Source organism: Dermochelys coriacea, chromosome 8 (assembly GCF_009764565.3).
Source record: "Dermochelys coriacea isolate rDerCor1 chromosome 8, rDerCor1.pri.v4, whole genome shotgun sequence".
NCBI classification, from domain to species: Eukaryota; Metazoa; Chordata; order Testudines; family Dermochelyidae; genus Dermochelys; species Dermochelys coriacea.
In genome coordinates this window covers 69417314-69439635 of record NC_050075.1, presented here as the reverse complement: position 1 = coordinate 69439635, position 22322 = coordinate 69417314, and the positions used below count along the sequence as shown (strand labels likewise).

The window sequence follows — 22322 nt, the reverse complement described above, 5'->3', positions numbered from 1 at the left end:
TGCTTCTATCTCTCAATTAAACCATTTGGACCACACAGCGAGAATGAAGCATGCTGGTGTCATCATACATATACACATTCCAGAGGTCACATTACACTTTCCAGAATTAATCAAGGGAAGACAGACCATAAACTGATTTGGACAGCTCATCAACCTGTCATCCCAAATTCCTCCACAACTCTGGTCAGATGCTATGCTGCCGAGGCAAGCCTATGAAATCTGTTGTCCTCAGTCCCACAGTTTTCATCTTAACATTCATGCGTGAATCAATGTCTCGTGCATGTGTGTGAGGGGGTATATGTGTGTGTATATATAATATTCGCGACTGATTGAACGTTCTTTTTTCATTTCTGCTTTCAGTATTTCACTCAAACATCTATATCATCTGCATCTATCTCATGTTTTCTTTCTCTCTCCCCCAATATATATATATATATATTATAACAGGCAACTTCACACAAGTCTCCTCTGTATTTGCTGCTTTATTTTTATTCCAGTTTAACATTCTTACCCTTGCCTGCTGAAGAATAGCTTGGGCTTGAGCTTCTTGAGCTGAGATTGTTGGGCCCTTCTCACCATCTCCACCAAAGCGGAACTACAAATATTGCACAAAGAAAAAGAATTCACAATTAGCCAGGTTAGAAACATACTTGTTCACTGTAACTACAGATAGTGCTGCTTAAGGTATTGGGCCAGATTCTTTACTCCACTTTTAATCTGGTGTCACTTCATTAAACTTCAACAGAGTGTAAAATAAGACCCACTGGTTCCAATATGAATATTAAGTTACCATTAACAGAATTTGAGCCCAGTTCTGCTCCCATATAAATAAAAGGTAAAATATCTGTTGCTTTCACTGGAATCCTTTTATTTTCATTTATACAATGGGCCATTAAAATGCACATAGGAAACCAGAATGGATTCCTTTTTTATGCCAAACTGTACTAACAATTAAATGCCACCAAAATCAATTAGTACCATGTAGCAAAAACCAATACAACTTTAGTTAGTAGTAGGAGAAATGCAATTCAACTGATGTCAAGCTTTGATATGAAAACAGTTTGATATCTGATGTGGAATAGTTTGTGCCCTTTCCTAAGGTCTCAACTTAAATGTATGTACACAAGGCTTCCAAATAAGAATTCAAATATTCTTATCTAGATAGATAGATACAATTGATATTGTACATCACATAACATATAGAGAATATGTAAAGCAGTCTAATCAGTCTAATTTGTCTAATTATAGTAATTATATACTAAATATATACTAGTAAATATACCAATTATAGTAGATATACATCTTTACTGGAAAATAGTTTATTTCATTATTCTCAATTCTCCAAATTTAGTGTGTCCTCAATGTGGAGATCAGACTACTTTTGGTGCCAAAACATGAGACCAGATCAATCCCATCTTCTGTCAACTTCTGACTTTCTCCAAATTCAGTTAAATTACCTTCATAACAGGCAATTTTAGCATTTTTAGCCTGGTCATGAAACAATTTTTACTGCTGCATTTCTCCAAGTATAAATGATGTTTCTCCCCTGCAATCACATCATTATTATTATTATTTTTATATGCAAAGGAAAAAGGATCATCAAGATTCTGCCTCCAACCCCCCAGCTTCCTGCTGCATAAGTGGAGCCCCCTCTTTGTGTTGGTGTTCATGTAGAATTGTCAACATTTACAATAATAATAATCAGAATTAGTTAATAATAATCACGTTGGAGCTGCCCAGATTAGCCAGGAGTATCTGGGGCCCATTAGGAGGTCTGTGCATTCTGGTGAATTCTAGCACTATATAAGATGATAGATACCTACACACCTCACAACGGGGCCATTTTCCCATGTTACAGATGGAGTTGCTAACACTGAATCATTAAGTGATTGATTAAAACCTTGAGATAGTCACTGTTACTGCAAAGATTAGAATGCAAGACTACCTTGTTCTTTGTCCTGTGCTTAGTCCATTAGACCAGGACAGGGGGGCTGGAACAATTTGTATAGCGGGGGTGCTGAGGGCCATTGAACCAAACTGTAACCCCTGTGTATAATGGAAACCACTTCAAGTCAGGGGGTGCTGCAGAACCTACATTTCTCATGCTATTGGACAGAACCATTGTACAATGAGGATACACTGGCTGCTCAGCAGTGTAGCTATTGAGGGTGCAGGAAGTAGATAGGAAGGAGCTTGTGGCAGTCAGCAGTGAGGTGTCAGAAGTGTCCTGAGCAGTAATGATCCTCACAAATGCAAATTTATTTGTGTACCTTCCAAAACTGAGGGACACATTTGATGGATCTAAGCCCTGGGTGGCTATAGTGGGGACCGTGAACAACGCATGATGTTCATGATAATTGCAGTGACATACTTTCAATTTCAATGACTGATTTATGTATTCAAGGCTATCTTTGCAAGAAAAGGGGCTAACAACTTTTTTTTAATTAAAGCTGAGATTACCCTTAATATTTAGAGGTCCCCTTTACAGTAAGAGGGTGGGGCAAACAAAATGTTATAAAATATATACTCCTATTGTATCTTGCTTTTTTGTTAAGCTTTTTTGACCCGGATAATTTTTAAGAAAACTACCATTATCAGTGCAGCTTCACTGGTGCTAGCAATGGTGGGACCATTGGTAGACAGGCCCTCAGCATTTTTATCATCTATGTTCAGAGCAGGGTTAGATAACACAGTGGTAAAAACACCAGCCATTGCTCTATACCAGCATACCAATTCTTCCTAGCAAGACTGTAGCTACACCAATGACACAGAAACAGTGAGAGGTTTCCCTGAAATCTTTGATGTAAATCGTCTGTCTATTGAATAATGCAGTCTAAGCTGTGGTTAGGGCACTAGAAGACCTGCTTTCAGTTCCTCGCTTCACCACAGACATCTGGTGTGGCCTTGGTAAGTCACTCAAGGCCAAATTTACACAGACCTAAAGATGCAGAGAGAGGTGCCCAGTGGGATTCACAAAAGTGTCTGAACAGGTTACCTATAGCTGATTTATTCCATCCTTGCCACTCCTAGTAGAGCACACTGTTAAAAGTACCTTTCTCTGAAAGAGTGACTAGAGTTGGAAGAATAACTTGTGAATAATATTCCTGGAGAATAATGGCATTTTCATCAAATAATTATTGGTGAATAAATGTTTCTATCATTCTACTAGCTCTAACAATGATATATTAGCAGAACTATACTGCAGGTGCCAGCACAAAACACAGCTCATTATAATAACCTTTCACTGATTGTTCTCCAAATAGAAAATCAACTTTCCACAAGCTTTCTTTCCTCATTCTTACTAACCAGTGATGTAGTTCCCAGATATCCAACAGAACAGCAGCAACTAAAACCAGTAAACACTTCTATCCAGCACATCTTACCAACTGTACTTCACTGCATTTGCAGTCTGTTTATTAATTCCTGTGACAGTAGCTGCTGCACCTTATAATGATTTACACTGATATATTGCCGTCCACAACAGCATACTATACTAGCTTTGGGCTTGTGCCTGCTCCTCCTGAATCCTGTGGAGTTTTGCTATGGACTCCAGTGGGAGCAGGAATGGGTTGAATATGTGTGCATACCAAAGGCCAATCTTGAAAGGTGCTGAGCATACTAAGGGTATGTCTTCACTACCCGCCAGATCGGCAGGTAGTGATTGATCTATCAGGGATTGATTTATCACATCTTGTCTAGATGCGATAAATCGATCCCCGAATTGACGCCTTTACTCCACCTCGGCAGGAGGAGTAAGCGGAGGCGATGGTGGAGCTGCCGCTGACTTGCCTCCATGAGGACAGCCAGGTAAGTCGAACTAAGATACTTCGACTTCAGCTACGTGAATAGCGTAGCTGAAGTTGCCTATCTTAGTTCTAATATCCCTCTCCCCCAGTGTAGCCCAGGCCTAAGTCACTGAGACTTGAAGGCAGGAAGCATGTAGTGCCTTTGACTTTCAGATATGCCACACCCAAATAATAGAAGACAGGTAGTGAGGAATAATACCATTGACAATTAAATGATAAAGGTATTTTAGCAGGCATAGTTCAATCACCCAGGTTTAAATTTGGCCAGGAAAACCAGGACTAACACTTTTTCTCTTGTGAAAATTAGCAAGTGATCTTCAAGGATAACAAATGATCAAAACTTCTGTTGTATGTCTCTTTCCAAAGACAGAACCTGCTGTAGGACAGGAGATTTATTTTGTCTGTTTAATTCATTCCCTTTCTTTGGAAGCAAAAGCATTACTCAATACAAGCTTTCCCACTCTGTAATCCTAACAGGACTTACCGGCAACATTAACATGGTACCTGGGGGACCAGGTAAACCATCAGCACCTGGAAGGCCAGGACGCCCTGATGGGCCCTGTGAAACCAACCAAAAGGAAGTGGAGATTAATTAGACAGATCTTGCTAGTTACAGGGCCACATATATTAATTCTTGTAGGTTGTGAATACATTTCATATATGTTTTAAAAAACTATCCTAAGTGGCATAAGCTAAATTTCTAAATGAGTCACTTTGTAATGCTAAAAAAGTAGGCTCTGATGCAGCACCAGGATCTGCTAGTACAAATATCTGCCTTTTTATGGAATTCTAGTAAAATTATTAGGACTTTACAAGGGTAGATCCCAGTGCAGAATGATGAGCTTGATGTGTCTATTGTGAGAGCTGTTTCATGTAGAATTTTACTGATCACTTACAACTTGACAAGCAAAAGGAATACCACCCCAAGCAGTTTCATTATAATAATGTTAAGTTTCTGTGTTACTTTCTTAGTTTAAATCCGTAAGAATATATGGAATTATTAAATCTATAAGAATAAGGGTTGAAGAAAAAATGCTTATGCCAGTCCATTTTCTACATGTAGAGTGTGTGGTATGATTTAGAATTCTAACAAAAATGTCATATTATACAGTACACAGTTGCTGTATTCTCAGTGCCTCCCAGAAACAAATATTTCAGGAACATGCTAGACTTTTCAATAAACTGTCATTGGTAAAGCTGAGTGACATTTATTTCATGTCTATTGCAATAGAAAATTTCCCTGAACTGAACGCATTTAGGCTGTTTTAAAATAATACAAAAAGCCTGCGAAAACACTGAAGACTTAAGGAATGGCTGCATTAAATACATTACTTTAACATGGGTTTTCTTAGACTATCATTTTAGGCATGACCATACCTGTTCTTTCAAAAACCATATCATGTAATGCTAGCAAATAAGCTCATTTGTCCTTGCACCATCAAAGACCACAATATGTCCAACACAGTTCGGACAGACAGTATCCAGTAAGTCCATCATTTCAGTGAGGATTTTGTTACTGTATATCATCACCTTTATTCATCTCTTCATTTGAGTGGTTTATTGTTCAAACATTTTATTTAAATATCATTCAAATTTATATCAGAGATTTGTAACTGGATTTTTAGGATTATTTAATTACATTTTAAAATCATTCACACCAACATAAAACAGTGAGATTAGGGTTAGATAGATACTGTAATATTAGAAATGCATCACAGGGACATTGCTTCTTTCTCCTGTGTTTTCACTATGTATTGCTCCTTAAAAAGAAATATTGGCCTGATCCTCAGCTTGTGTAAACTGGTGCAGCTCCATGAACTACACTTTAGCTACCTACACTATACGCTAGCTCAGCATCTGCCCCATTTAACTCTTACAATGATTAGAGCAAGATATACCATTAATAAACTGCATAATCCATATTTTGACTTACCCTCTCACCAGGGTCACCAGGAGGACCAGTGGGACCCTGTAAACCTGGGGGACCTGTAAGACCCTATGAAAAAACAGACCATAAATGGTTATGCTGAATGACTAATTGTATCCGTGTGTTCAACTATTGTCTACAAAAAATTATGTTCAAGACCCATAAATGATTATCTCCAAATAATAAGGCAGATCTTTTTCTATATTAATGTATAGTCAGTTTTTCAAAATTCTGGGCACCCACAATTGGGCCAGATTTTCAAAAAAGTTCTCAGCATCCCAGTGTGCTCCCAGTGAAAACACTTGAGCTGAGATCTTCTGTAAATCTTGCCTTTTTCTACTGTGTTGAGTACATTCTACATATGAGAAATGATGTCTCTATTTTTAAATATGTCAATTCGTAAGTACCAAAGTACAATGGGCACACTGAATGCACTAAAATGAAATTATAATTAAACTATGAAAACCAACCAAAATGAAAAAATATCCACTTACTGGAGGTCCTGCTGGTCCTGCTGGTCCTTCAACAAGCATCCCCTACAGAAAAAATGACACCAGTCTCATTATCTTTTGGAGAAAGTATAAAAAGAAAAGAATAAATTCCAATTGCAATACAATTAGCAAGGAGTCTTATGACATTGTAATCCTTATGTTTCCACTTCCATACCCATCTGTTTGTTCTCATCAAAGCACAACAAATCTTCTCTCCATAACTACTGAGGTAAACATTTTCTCTCAGGGACTATAATTTGTACTTTTCAATGCATCCATTGTAGCATATAAAATAATTGCACAGAAGTTTCCTAAATTACCCTGGGCAATGTCACACTTTCTGTGCTACAAATTTTTGAGAAAAAAACATGAGCTGAGTAGGCACAATGGTAACTCATATATGCTGATTTAACATTATCCTGGTTTTGTTCCATTTTATGCAAGTACAGTTTTGCTGATGGCGTCCAAGGTCATTTAGTACAATTAGGAAGGCGCTGAACTGTACCTTATGGTTCTCCAACTTTAAAAGTGGGGAAGACTTACAGGTCTTGAAGATCTTGAATTACTTGCTTCATACGCATGCCTACACACACACACATAGTTACGATATCATCCAGAACCTTCTCCTGAAACCATGCTTTTGGTATCAAACAGCTGCTCTGAGGATTTTGCGCCAAGAGGAAATTCAAAATGGAATATTGATGAAGCCTCTGTTATTGCAGTAGAAGCTATAAAAATATTGGGTTTGCTTCAGAAACTTCCTTTTTACACATTGATGTGGGAGGTTTTTTAGCACGGTACGCTGTATACAGCCTGACTCACAACTGGTTTTAAAAAAGTACTGCTAGAGAATTAAAGTATAGCAGTGGGGAATGACAGTAGTTTTTAAGAATGAGATATTTTCTGTGCTAATGCAGTTTGAGCTTTTCCATACGTCGTTGTTATTGTGTTTCATTCCTGACTTGCAACTCATTCTCCGTTACCGTCTTTTACCTTTTGTGATCAGTGACTTCTAGAAACACTAAGTTCTGTGATAGTTTTGTGATACCAACTGCCATTAAAACCTAATTAAAAATTACCACATTTATTTCCACTCCAGTCAAATACGTTTGGAGAGCCACTCAGACTTCGAGAGGATTAAATGACAGTAGCACTTAGCTTCTGCTAGCCACTCTGTTAAGTTAAGATGAGATATTGCAGTATTTTTTTAAAAAAAAGCAGGTTTATAATATTCATCCAAAATACAATGCTACAACATAACTGTGTCTTAGTGTAGAAGCTGCTTCACTGCCTCCATTGCTATTCACAGCTGAGAGGCATTCTTTAGGTGGTTCCCTTACCATTGCTAACGTTCACAAATTTGAATGCAGGATAAATAAGCAGAGCATCAATATGTTGCTTCATGATGGTGCTACTTGACCCTGTGGTACTGTTTTTATGTATTCATGTTACAACATCAAACACAAGTATTTAATTAAACAAATATAGGGATTTTGTTGGCTGGTCTCATGATGTGTGGGACAGTAAGGTGAAAATTAACCAGGATCAATTCTTCGGAGGTGATTAATCTCTTGTCCACAGACCAATTCTTCAGTCTGTCTTACAACAACATCGTAGTTGGCCCAGTATATGGCAGAAGGAGGTGTGTCTGTGGGGCTCTTCTTTATCATTTGTGATGCCAGTCCACAGAATAATATTGGTGATCGCACTGGAGGAGATCACATATAATATCCTGACTTCCTATACGTAGGTGACATGGTTTGGCACTGAAATAATTACCCATGAAAATTCCATGGCACTTAATAAAAGAAAATCTCCACCCACATACTTACAGGTTCAACCACAGCTGGTTCTCCCTTCTGTCCTTTTTCTCCATAAGCACCATGCCCAGTCACCTACCGAATGGAAAAAAATGAAAATATACATGAGGCCTAAGAATCCTGTGCACTCTGAAAAGCACGGACACTCTGTTGTTTAAAACTAAAATTGGAGTGGATTTGTGCCATGAAAAATGTATCACAACACAAATACCAAAGTAACACAAATCTTATCAAACAAAAATATTAAATACTAAAAAACAGGAAATCAGTGGAATAGCTTTAATTATCTAACTAATCCTGTAGCATCTATAGCAGCAAAATTCCCATTGACTTTTTCAGTGGGACTTTGGCTTGCATTAGGACTGCAGGATTAGATCCTAAACTCTGTGTTGTATGTGTGTGTATATGTGTGTGGTGGGGGGAGGATATTATTTTGAATAAGCTTATTTTTGGCATATCACACTACAGGTGATGTGATCTTACAAAGAATGGGAGCTTCAGAAGATCTTGTAGAGTGGCTGTACACTAAATCAAATGACTTTGGGCAGTGGTTCTCACTCTTTTGTACTGGTGATCCCTTTCATACAAAGAAAAGGAGTACTTGTGGCACCTTAGAGACTAACAAATTTATCTGAGCATAAGCTTTCGTGAGCTACAGCTCACTTCATCGGATGCATGAAGTGAGCTGTAGCTCACGAAAGCTTATGCTCAAATAAATTTGTTAGTCTCTAAGGTGCCACAAGTACTCCTTTTCTTTTTGCGAATACAGACTAACACAGCTGCTACTCTGGAACTCTTTCATACAGCAAGCCTCTGAGTGCAGCCCCCCCTTATAAATTAAAAACACCTTTAAATCTATTTAACACCATTATAAATGCTGGAGGCTGGGTTTGGGGTGGAGGCTGACAGTTTGCGACCCCAATGTAATAACCTTATGACCCCTGAGGGGTCGCTACCCCCAGTTTGAGAAACCCTGACTTTGTGGATGCTTGACCCACTGTGCCAGAAGGAGGAGGAAAAATGTTCATGCTCCAAGGTTTGCAGATGCAGAAGTGCTAGGGGTATATGTGAAGGCAAGGAGCTTTTGTAAAATAGCCTCTTGTCCCTCTAAGCATCCCCACATGCATCCCTACTGCTCTCTTTGCATCCTACTGAGGCAGTGGAAAAAGCAGGAATGAATCTAGCCCTGGGGCTGCAGTTACTACCTTGTGGTTCTCTGAGTAGTGGGACTAAGAGATGGAGGGAAGAGATGAGAAAAGATGAGTTACTTGTTCTCCTACCTAATGCCAGAATGCAGTTAGGAACCGCACAAGCTGTAAACCAGGGACAGAGAGCACTACGTTTTGTACCATTCATGGAATTTATAATTCTCCCCTTTGCCACAGCTCCCCAACCCCCCAAATTATCTGTTATTAACTTGAAACATTTTCAAGTTAGAAGCATAGATTTCTGCACTGTAGAGGTTTCCAATACCATTCTTGTCTTCATCCTTGTTGCTTCTTTTGATAGGCACAGACATCCAAGGGAATCAATTCATATATGATGTGCTCAAGTAACAGTCCTTTGCAGACTATGGCTCTCAAATGGTGTAAATTTGAAATGACTCCATTGATTTTTAACAGAGTGACTCCAGATTTATACTGATGTAACTGAGAGCAGAATTTGGACATATGTAGTCTACTTTTTAAATTTATTTCTGCAAGCTAGACCCTTTGAACCTTTTTTAACACCTTACAGATTGAACTTCTCCATTATGCTCCAGCTCCCTCGAGTTTTTTCTGTCTTTTGCTTACGATTATTCTAGCTACCAAGTGCTGAATGTGGCTCTCTCTAGATCTGTCAACACTGTACCGAATTAGCCAAAAGTTTCTCTGTACAGTGAAGTCTTGCAGTTCTTTCTCATAGCAACTGACTGCTGTCCCCACAACATGGGAGTGCAGGTCACTAATGTATATCTCTGTGGTGCGTTTCCATGACACTACAACACTGGTCCATCCCTGTAACACTTTGTGGATAATTTCACTTCAACTGAAATATTTGGGGAACAATTTTCAAAGAGTTGAGTTGTTTGCACTTGTGTTTTGCAATCAGAAATGCAGGCACAGATCTGAGTGCTGGTGCCTCTAACAAACTCATTGTGGGTACAAATCAGATAGAGGGAAAAGTACTCAGCTTTGCATCTGCCATTCTTGCATATGCCAAGAGCACCTGCAAAAAAATGGATGCTGAGTCTCAGTTCTTTGGAAACTTATCTCGTTAGCTTAAAGCTACAAGTCATTAGAAAGGTTTCAGAGTAGCAGCCGTGTTAGTCTGTATTCGCAAAAAAGAAAAGGAGTACTTGTGGCACCTTAGAGACTAACAAATTTATTTGAGCATAAGCTTTTGTGAGCTACAGCTCACTTCATTAGAAAGATACCAAAACTCTGATAACGACAATATGACTTGGTAGGAAAGTGGGAGATTTTCAAAGTTCAGTAAGGAATTTGCAGCCCATTTACTGCCTATGGAAGCTGGATCACTAAATGTTCATTTTATCTTTGAAAATCTCACCCACCATTAATATTGGATATTGAGATGATGTGAGATGGGTTTTGATTTTCATTAAATATTTATATTTGGGATTGTAACAACTGCATCTTTTATAAGTTTATTTCTTATTAAAATTTACTGAAAGCTAAAAGGGACTAGAAAAAAAACCAACTGCAGATGCTTTTTAGATTAAGATACTATATAGCCACTTGATGTATTTAACCTGGCCAGGTTTTAGCAATTGGGGTAGTTAACCCCTTATGCTATATTCATTACCTTAGGCCTTTAAATGGAAACTTAATGAAATATTAAGCAATATTTCTTTAATTAAGCAATATTCTCCCACATAATACATTTGTTTTCATTGAATGAAAAAGTACATTTTCTCAGCCATTGTTCTCTCACAGAACATTGCATCGAAGTATCACATACCATATAATCTCCTGCCATTGATTTTTGCACAAAACTGCCTTTGATGCAGAAAGATGTCAAGATATGGCCCATCAGCTTCAAAATGTCTGTGTCTATATCTTGAGTGTCATGTACTTCTATTTTGAGTACCAGTAAAAACATCACCATCCATCACTCCAGATACCACTAGACTTATAGTATCTTCCCATATGTGAACAGGAAATATCATGGAACTGCAGACTGGCACATGCTGAGTTGTTAATGAAACACACCATATGTTGTTATGTTTGGTTCAAACATGTGGTGTGTTTTTGTTTGTTTGTTTCTTTGTTGGGGAGGTGGGGGTGTTGTATTTTATATTTGTGGTTTTCCTGGGCTATTTTAATGCCCCAAAGAGCCATTTATGAGATGTAAAAATTCACATTCTTTAGGATACCAATATTATTCTGGTCCTCAAATAGCTCCCCAATATATGAAAAATAATGAGAAAATGTTTGCACAAACTACATTTATATATAGAGAGAAAAATAAAAAAAAACAAACACAACTATCAATGATTGTACACACATCCTTTGTGATCAAATAACACTTTAGTTCTGCTAAGAAAATTTTGATTTTAGAAAAATATATGCAAATGGTTTGGCAATTTTTAATGCCTTGGTTCTGCGAACCTTACTCATGGTCAGAGCACTTACTCATATGATTATGACCCCTCAGGTTTATGAGATTACCTACATGAATAAGTGCTATTCATTATAAAGAAAGATTACAGAATCAGGCTCCAAGATTTTTTAAATTTATTTTCTGCTGAATGGATATTTTCTTTGAATTTTACTCAGGCTCTGGACCAATATGTTTTAAAATAAGATATGGCACAGCAGAGCAACAAAATCTAGCAATAAATATGATAGTAAAAATTAGGGGTTTGAAGTTTCAGAGAAGAAATCACTCAATACTGTGTGACATTGAAAATGAAGTGCTATGTTTCTCTATATGTTTTTCTTTTTACCACTCTTTCCCCTTCCAGTAGGGCAGGGAAACAAACATATACATCTGTTTGGCCACACATTAGAAACACCAGTTAGACAGGAGACTTCACATTCTTTATCCATGATCCAAAGCCACTTATCTTGCCCGGCAGCCAAGAAGAGACGCTCTTACATGAATCCTACTCTCCATAAATCTACAGAATAATGTATCATTTACTGTATGGTATCAATGAAAATGGCTCTATTGTCTGGACCCGTGGAAAAGAAGTCCTTGAGGAATTCCACCATGATTTCAACAATTTCCATCCCACCATCAACCTCAGCCTAGACTAATCCACACAAGCGGTCCATTTCCTGGACACTACTGTGCTAATAAGTGATGACCACATAAACACCACTCTATATTGGAAACCTACTGACCGCTACACTTACCTACATGCCTCCAGCTTCCATCCAGGACACACCACACAATCCATTGTCTACAGCCAAGCTCTAAGATACAACCGCATTTGCTCCAATCCCTCAGACAGAGACAAACACCTACAAGATCTCTATCAAGCGTTCTTAAAACTACAGTACCCACCTGGTGAAGTAAAAAAACAGATTAACAGATCCAGAAGAGTACCAAGAAGTCACCTACTACAGGACAGGCCCAACAAAGAAAATAACAGAACGCCACTAGCTGTCACCTTTACCTCCAACTAAAACCTCTCCAGCGCATCATCAAAGAGCTACAACCTACCCTGAAAAATGATCCCTCACTCTCACAGATCTTGGGAGACAGCCAGTCCTTGCTTACAGACAGCCCTCCAACCTGAAGCAAACACTCTCCAGCAACCACACACCACACAACAAAAACACTAACCCAGGAACCTAGCCTTGCAACAAAGCCCGATGCCAACTCTGTCCACATGTTTATTCAAGTGACACCATCATAGGACCTAATCACATTAGCCACGCCATCAGGGGCTTGTTCACCTGCACATCTACCAATGTGATATATGCCATCATGTGCCAGCAATGCTCCTCTGCCATGTACATTGGCCAAACAGGACAGTCTCTACGCAAAAGAATAAATGGACACAAATCTGACATCAGGAATCATAACATTCAAAAACCGGTAGGAGAACACTTCAACCTCTCTGTCTATTCAGTAACAGATTTAAAGATGGCAATTTTGCAACAGAAAAGCTTCAAAAACAGACTCCAAAGAGAAATTGCTGAGCTTGAATTAATATGGAAACAAGATACCATTAAGTTGGATTTGAATAGAGAGTGGGAGTGGCTGGGTCATTACACATATTGAACCTATTTTCCCATGTTAAGTATCCTCACACCTTCTTGTCAACTGTCTAAATGGGCCATCTTGATTTTCACTATAAAAGTTTTTTTTCTCCTGCTGATAATAGCTCATCTTAATTAATTAGCCTCTTATTCCACCTTTTCATGTTCTCTGTATGTATCTATCTATCTTCTTATTATATGTTCCCTTCTATGCATCCGATGAAGTGGGCTGTAGCCCACAAAAACTTATGCTCCAATAAATTTGTTAGTCTCTAAGATGCCACAAGTACTCCTGTTCTTTTTGCGGATAGAGACTAACACAGCTGCTACTCTGAAACCTGTCATTAACATTAAAGGGATTCGTATATAGGTATCATTAATGCTTATGGAGGTTAAGAGAAAAAATCATTTATAACAGAAGAATATACCTCAATTTTGAGAATACAGAAGGGAGATATTTTTCTCATTCACTTTTACACTGGTAGTTAAGATATTACTAGTTCGTGGTATTACTCATGATCTGGGGGGTAGGAGGGGGGTGGGTGGCTATGTGCTTAGCCTAGAAGTCTGCTAGGTGAGGCTGGGAGTTTTCTAATGAGACTCTAGCCTGACATTCTTTGATCCCTAATCCCATTAGGATCCCTTGACAAGGGGGCAGGGCTAACTCAAGGAGAACCAGGGTTTAAAAAGCCACATCCTAAGAAACCAGAGAAGCTAGCATCCAGGAGCAGCAAACAGGGGAGTTTTGCAAGGGAGTTCTGCCTCAGCGTGTCACCATCTGTGTCAGGAGGATGATAAATCCAAACTCATATCACAGAGGCACTGATAAGATTTATTTACAAATACAACTACCACTTCATGGTTGAGAGAGGAGCAAAAAAGCAGTAAATGGGACATAAAAGCCTGGTCCTGAAGGTTAATGGGGAGAAGCAACTTCATGGCATGCCCCATATCCTAGGTAAGCTCCTGCTTGAGTTTATGTGCAGAATACCAGGACAGGTGCAGAGCAAACACTGTACTCAAAATGCTCTCCTTCTACTACATGCAGGGGCTACCCAATCAGAAATCCAAATGTGAGTATTAGTTCCCTTTCCATGTTGTACCCTCCTGGGAGAAATGGGCAGTTTGCTACATTGAAGGAAATGGTAAAGGCAATACATACTAACTAAATGGTTCTGTTTGGGAGAGAAGAGGCACTGTATAGCAGCAAAGAAGAGAAGGTCAACCCTGAGCATGATTCACAGGATCCACAGGATCATCCTGCTTTCCTATTGGATCCTCAGGAAACATGGAGTTGGCAGGCCATGAACCCAACCCTATCTGCAAGGCTATGGCTCTATCCCTTTTGAGGGATGTATGAGCAAGTAACACTGCAAGGTTCTGGCCTTCACTTTCTCACTGTCATGGATTTTTTCACTGACGGGGAGCAGACATTCATAAACATTTAAACAAATATTTAACATAATAAAGCATATTAGCTCAAAAACACTTATTTCATCATATAAAACTAATGAAAGTGATTATAATTCATGCACTTATACCCAGTAAGTAGGACTTCCATTGTTTTTCAGCTTTAGCACAACAAATAAGAATTTCATTTGTTTCATGGGTTTTCCTTAGACATCCCAGAGGAGAAAACAAAAGAAGGTTCAGTAATTTAAATGAAAATAAAAGTTTGATCCAAAGCCCACTGAAGGTGATAGGGTCTTCCGATTGCCTTCAAAGGGCTTTCGATCAGGCTCTATATTCTCCAATAACTGACAGGAAAATCTAGACAATTATAAAAGAATTGCTAACTTCAATCAATCTAATACTACCACATTTTGCCTGTAACCAACTTACACTTGTTTCCGTGATATCAGTCTCTGCTGGAACACCAGGACCAAATTCCTCGTTAGTGGGATTTGTTGGTTTCTCTTCATATTCTTTATATTCATAAAAATCATATTCGCCTAATTCTCCATCTACCAGAAGATCAGATTCACTGAGGTCTACTCCTCTGCTTCCATATTCAGTATCCTCAGTTTTTTTATGTTCTGAATCATAATCCTCTCCAGTTAGGTATTCTTCAGCAAATATGTCTTCAACAGGATTATGCTATTCATATATGCAGCAAAGTTTCAGGGAATAGGAGGAATATGTGGGTTACTGTTAGTAAAGCAATGTATGCATTTGGAGACTGACAGTGATGACTTGTCTAAAAGAAGACAGAACAGTAGAAAAACAGCATGTTGTCTTTTAATTAGATTCTGAAGAACTGGGAAACCAGCCTTTCAAATTAATTAAAAGATCATTCTATGCACATGAGTATGTACAAAGAAGTAATGCATTCATACACTTTATTGGCATTTTTTCTCCAAAACATTGAATCTATTACTGCATATGCAATGCGCTATGTGCATTTGTCACTCAGTGTTACTTCTATGCCAAATACATCTAAGTTTCCTTGCTTGGTTTCACACGTTTAATGTCAAACATTTATGAAGCATGTGGAGTACAATTAAACACAAGCATACCAATAAACTGTGAACTAATTTAGAATTGTTTAAACAATATCATTCTAATTTGTAATGTGCAGGAAATGCAAGCATTTCTTTGGTTATGTACAGCATTCTTGACTATTTCTGTCAATAAATAACAGTACCAAGCTAAATGTTTCAACGTTTTCCCCCTTCTAATGATTTTGCAGCATTTCTGTCACCCACACAAGTCTGGGTTCACATTTTCCATCGCAGTTTATATATACATTTTGGCTCAGTCCAGATGCCAACTGCAAAACTCATAGAAAATGAAGTTGAAAATATTTGAAAGCTTCCTTCCTCAATTATGAAAACAGTGTAAAAACCAAGCAATCAACTTATAAGCACCAAAGCTTTTTAGATAGCATCTTATCTCAGATGTACAAAGCAAATTGGAAAAAGAATATGGATTTTTATAAGACTCTTGGAAGGAAGGTTTTGAAAGGATCAGGGCCAAAATATTGCACATATCAGCCATATGTCCTGGAACATTACACAGAGGTGAATTGATTTGTCCTCAAACAGTGCATCTGAAATCATTAACAATATATTGGCCCAATCACGATGGCATGGAAATAGATGGCAATTAAAACAGAAGGCCAGATTCAGATTTCATATCAATTTAACTAACTACAATATAGTTATTTCTGATTGACATCAGTATAGATCAGAATCAGAATCATTTCTGGAAATCAAATACTTCTTTGCTTATGTGTGAAGACCTGAGTTCAGAGTTCTGGGTCAAATTCTGCCTTTATGTAAACTACCTGAACGCAGCTCCCACTGAAGAAAAATTTTGGGCACTTTGAGTGGTTCTCGCTACAATAATGATATTGCATTATTGGCTAAACCATTGTAAATAATGCTGGGAGTTTATCTATAGCTCCCTCAAAAGTCTGATGTTGTTGATGTCATCAACTGTTGCAAGATAATCATGAAACTCTAGAATTCAGGTTTTGACAGTAGAAAGTTTTGTTGTTCACATTTAATTCCTAAGTTGAACAAGATGGAAGTAATGAAATCAATTTGGGTTTTTTCTTGTTCTTCATCAAGTTATTAAAATGTGTTGAACAGTTGGGCAGCTGTTTTCCAGTTCCAAACCTGGAAAGAAGATACTGAGCAATATCAGCATTTCTTTTCACGTTCACATTGAATGAGCCACGATTGTAGCTTTAGAAAAAGAGTTGAGTAGATTTGTACATCTTTTCAAGCACTACATGTTCATTCTGAAAGGACTATGTAAAAAAAAACCTTAAAAAATATCTTTACCATAATAAGCCATCACTTTACTTAATGTTACTTTAAAATAATGAAATAACATTCAGGCTTTTGGCTGTGGCTGTCTAAAAGCATTCATTTTAGCAGGGTTTGTTATCATCATTTGATTTTTTCAGACACATAGCTCAAAGATATAATTATTGACAAAAAACAAGCAAGTAATGTTCTGGATGAATATAGCCTTCACAGCATGCAAAGGATTTGTTTGTTCTTCTTTGTTCCTTGTTAAAGAAAATGATGGCTTTTAACTTGTTTCATTGCTATTTGCATGAAGGAAAATATTTACTTTCAAAAATTTCAACTGTCTGAATATCAAAATAAGCAGTTTTAAGCAACAGCAAACTAGTGGTTAGTTTCCCTCTTTGCTTGGGTTCAGTATTAAAATTGTAAGAGAACTTTCGGGGTCCAGCATATATTTTTCATGTAGGGATTGATCCACCACAGCAGAGGTGCAGAATTTTGAGCATATAAGTGTTAGGTAAAAAGTGAAGAGCAGGATGGAGAGAATGGGAATCTGTTCCTGCTGTAAAGAGAGTAATTCTTTGCTACTCCTGCTGGGTAACAGACATAAGGTCCAAAAGATCATGTAGCTAAGTGCCTCATTTGTTGTCAGAGGATTTTACAGCATTTACTTGAGCAAAACAGAGTCAACTGGAGTTTTGCCCAAGAAAATACTGTAAGTTTTGAGCCTAGTTGTGCATTGTTTAAGTCCCATCAATGAAAGTTACCCAGAGGCACACAGTGAGAAGAGAAGTTTTCTCTTTCTTGTTCTTCCTTTTGTAAAAACAGAGAGTGATTGTGATGTGTTAGCTATTAAAACTTGATTTGTAGAGTATCTTTGCCTGTACTTTTCCTCAGTCCTCATTACCTCATTAGCTTCAGTTGTTTGCCTGGGAGCCGCAGTCTGGGAACTCTCTGAAATCCCATAGTCAGTTTCAGTCACGCTATACTCTTCTTGAAATTCATCAACAATATTGGCCTATGTTAAAAAGAAAATACATTATTAAAAATGTAGAAAAAGGCAAATATTCAGCAGGAATCACTATTTAATCAGGCTATGTTATTAGCCGCAGATGTATTCATCTAGTGGGGTTAGGGCTATTTATGTCTCAAGATCAGAGATCTTCCAGTCTTGGCCTGGGAAAGATCTTGATTATTTCTTTGCTACCTTTACCCCTAGTTTGCCTTTTGCTGCTGCCTGGTAACTTTTCTTCTTCTTGGATGCAAAATTTTCAGATTTTTTTGTTGTGGCCTTTGTGGGTTTGTCCTTTGAGTTGGGGGCCACTGTCCTCTTCTTCTTTTTGGCTTTGGCTTTCTTTTTCTGAAAAATGTGGTGAAAGATGGAATGGAAAACATAAATAAAATGGAAAAGAAATGCATAAAGCATGAATGAGGGAAAGGGAAGCAAAGGAAAAATGAATGCTGTAAGTCATGAGGCCTTCCATTGCTAAGTGAAAACAAATGTTATGGATACACAGGAAAGGAGTGAGTGAAAGGAATACGATAAGTTTGACAAACAGATGACACAAAACGACAAACCACATGACAGAGGACAGCAGGACACTGCACAACAAATGGACCAGATTTTGTTACCTCTGTTTGTGCAATTGTCTCCTTGAATAGTGGGGTCCCCTCTGTTACAGTGTCAGTCTCTTTATAATCTGCTTCCCCATACTCATAGTCATATTCGATTAAATCTTCAGTTGCGTACTACATTACAAATGGAAAAATATCAGGCATTTCTATATTAGTGGCAGCAAACTATATTAGCAATATTGGAAAGCATCTTAACCTTTACTTGGGAGTAAAGTTTAAGGGGATTAAGGCAGCATGAATAATTCAACATAGTTATTCATTGAAAAAGCACTCATTAGCAAGATTTCTTATTTTCTTTTTTATAATACAATTCAAAAGTAATGAAAAAGCAAGTACTGGTGGCAGGAAAATGAATTCCTTTATTGGGCTGCACAGAATAGTCAGCTATAATTTGGATTGTGGGGAGTTCCCCACTCATTTGAACCATATTTTTGTATATCATTTTACACACAAATAACTTAATAGAAAACTCTCTCTCCACATCTCTCTACCTGGACTCCTCTCCCTACATGCCCTCTGCAAAGAAGCATCATATTTCTACAAACTGTGATTTCTAGAAATGGTGTTCCATTTCCACTACTGAATTCTCATGTCCTGAAGAATAACATCTAGAAAGGCTGGACTTTCTGAAATGGTAACCAGAATTGCCCGGGACATGACAGTGGCACACCTTAAGTAGCCTGAATAGGAAAACAGCTAACTTCCTACTTAGGTGAGAGGGCTCTACCCTGAAAATTACCCGACGCCTGCATGGATATGCAGTATGTGGGGGAAGGTACAAGTACAACTCCTTGACCCCCTGCACACCTGGCAGCCATAGCTGCAGTCCCTGCACTTCTCTGAGGCTAAATTCTGCAACTGGATAGTGTCACTCGCAGCACTAGCCATGCCAAATAGGACAGTGGAGTGGAAGGTGAGCTGGTAAGTAACATACATTTCACACCTTTAAAGGGAGCAGCAATGCATAAGCTCCTCTTGTATGCTGAGGAGCTCCTGGAGGCAGCGCAGCTCCCCGGTGCTCTCGATGTCAGCTGGTGCCTTACAGTCACAATTAAATTAAAAGACACGGAATCTTAACTAGTGTAAATTGTTGTGGCTCCACTGATTTAAATGAAGCTACAACAATTTATATCAGAATTTGTCCCAAAGATTTTAAAAGAGCAATTAGGTTTAGAATTAGCTCTTGTAGTGGTGTGACCATGAACCTAGAAGCCAGGAATTCCTGGCTCTGCCACTAACTCACTGGGCCAGATCATCAGATGTAATAGAGAGCCACTCAGCACAGCTGAGGAAAGAAGTAGGCTTCATTAAACTACCTTTGCATTCCCTTGTGCCTGGAATGGGTTTGCCCCATGCAGTAAATTAGAGCGGCCTCCAGGCTGCTTAAAACCCTGTGAGGTTGTAATACCCCCTTAGGAACTGTTATACTGAATAGGGGCTACCAAAGTACAACATGCTCCAGCCACACCTCCGCTCCTCTGAATATGATCCTTATTTTAGAGAGTCAGGATTGGGTGACAGAGCTTGAGAACCCACAGTTGTCCAGTCAGGGCCACTTTCTGGACTCTTTGCTACACGAGAGCAGTGCAAAGGGGATGAAGATGTAGCTAAGATCTGCATAACTGCATGGCCTTAGTAGTGTCATTTAGAGGAAAACTTTCCAAGGTTCCCAGTGAGAATTTTGCACCTCACTGCCCTTTGTGCCTTTAAAATCTTTTTTTTTACTCTTCCTGTATCACAGTGTCCCCATCTGTAAAATGAGGAGCATATTCACCGATCTCAGTGGATTGCTGAATTTAATTAATTACATTTATAAAGGGCTTTAAAGATTTATAGGACTGTTAAATGTCATTATCATTAAGGAATGTATTGAGACTTTAGGAGAAATTGTTGGCAGGACTAAAACTATAGTGTCCAAAAAAAGTTACATTATTTGGCCCAAGATGCTGGTTTACCATCTTATGCTGTCCAGACACCTTGGTATAGTTATCTTTCTTACACTTGAAGACATTTTAATTAGAAGAAAATATAGAGAACAGATTCTTCTTCTTCTCCAATAGTATGGAACCGATCCTAAAAGGTCCTGAGCCCCTACAATCCCCTTTGACTTTACTTTTTCCATTTCATCCCTGCCACAATCCTAACCATTCACTGGGGCTTAAACAAAATGTGTGATGTTCTATTACAATCACCAATTTTGTTACTGATATCTATATATTTTGAAATAAAAATTAACACCACTTTGGAGTCTCTTGCTTTTTCATGAAATGAAATTATTGCATTGATAGTTTGCATCTATAAAAAGAAAATATAGATTTTCCTTAATAATTAGGCAATTTGTTACTGAATGGAATAGATGGCTGTTTCAACACAGGAAAAAACCAAACATCTGTTATATATTTATATGATATATTGATAAGTATAATTGGAGCATATTTTTAATCTCACAAAACTATATTTCATAGTTATGAATAGCACTTTTGAACATACAGCATTGATTTAGTTAGGCCATGAATGTGACTTAAAATTGTTATAACCTGGTGTAGAATGTACTCTCTGTGAAACATCTTTGTTTTTTTAATCTGCCAATTTGTCAATGATACTTACATTATCTGAGGTAAACCATGCTTTGATTATCTCAAGTGAATGCTCCTGCTGATGTCAGATACCATTTCAGAAAGTCCAGCCTTTGCATAGGTTAGGCAATCAGAATTTGACTTTATTTATATAGTACAGAACAGGCAACATTTTAGACTAGTGCATGTAAAGTATGTGTGCTTATTCTTCCCCAGTTGCCTTTGAGTTAGGGCCCAATCCGATTCCCAGCAAAAGAAATGGAAAGACTTTAACTTGCAGAAGAGATTGCAGAATTCTGCACATCCCAGAGGTCAACCATGATGGTGCTACTTTTGTACAAATAAGGAAGTAATCAAAGGCAGTTGTTTGGGCTCCAGCAGCTTGGGAAACACAGACAGACACAATGTACTCCTAATGAAGAACAAAACTGATAGTCAGAAAGGAAATTGTATTTTGAAGTGTCTAGGAGGCAATTAATAACCACATAAAATAAAAAGAAATAAAAACTGCATCAAAAGAGTCCTTTAAAATATCAATGGAACATAAATACACAAAAATGGTTTGTTCATCTTCTGCCAGTGGGTCCTTGGCAACTGTACTGATATGGAAGAAAAAGATTCTGTTTTCAAGGGAATATAATACCTGAAACTAAGTCACCCCAACAGGCCAACCAGAGAGAATCATATACATTTAAATGCTTCTGCAGCCAAACAAAATGGATCAAATCCATCCTGATGTAATTTCCATTGAAGCCAATAGTGTTACACCAGGGATGAATTATGTTAAATGGTATTCATCCAAAATCCAGAGGGACAGGTAAACAAAGACATTTAAGGAAAGTAATATTTCATTAATGGAAATTTGAAAGAAAAACAAATACTACTGTGAGTGCGTTCATTTTAATAATTGTCCAAAGGAAATATATTAACTCTCTGAAATAAGCATCACAATGAAATAGAGAAGTAGTAAACAATAACATCACAGTAAAATGGAAAGGTAGTAAGCAATAGCTCTCATTTCTGTATTCATTTTGCACTTTTAACCATTCAAATATAATTGTGTTTTCCTTAGTATTATAATTAACTTACAAATGTC

General features: G+C 37.9%; 1 protein-coding gene across 1 annotated transcript in view; it reads right to left on the bottom strand.

Moving 5' to 3' along the window:
- The window catches only part of COL11A1 (collagen type XI alpha 1 chain), a 240499-nt gene that overhangs the window by 143070 nt on the left and 75107 nt on the right, over positions 1–22322 (bottom strand). The window contains exons 6-13 of the mRNA XM_038414607.2: positions 18648–18764; positions 17923–18033; positions 15100–15354; positions 8057–8119; positions 6228–6269; positions 5740–5802; positions 4291–4365; positions 512–595 (exon numbers count right to left, since the gene is read on the bottom strand). Of these exons, the coding sequence (XP_038270535.1) occupies positions 512–595; positions 4291–4365; positions 5740–5802; positions 6228–6269; positions 8057–8119; positions 15100–15354; positions 17923–18033; positions 18648–18764 (810 nt within the window). The remainder of the gene's footprint in view (positions 1–511; positions 596–4290; positions 4366–5739; positions 5803–6227; positions 6270–8056; positions 8120–15099; positions 15355–17922; positions 18034–18647; positions 18765–22322) is intronic.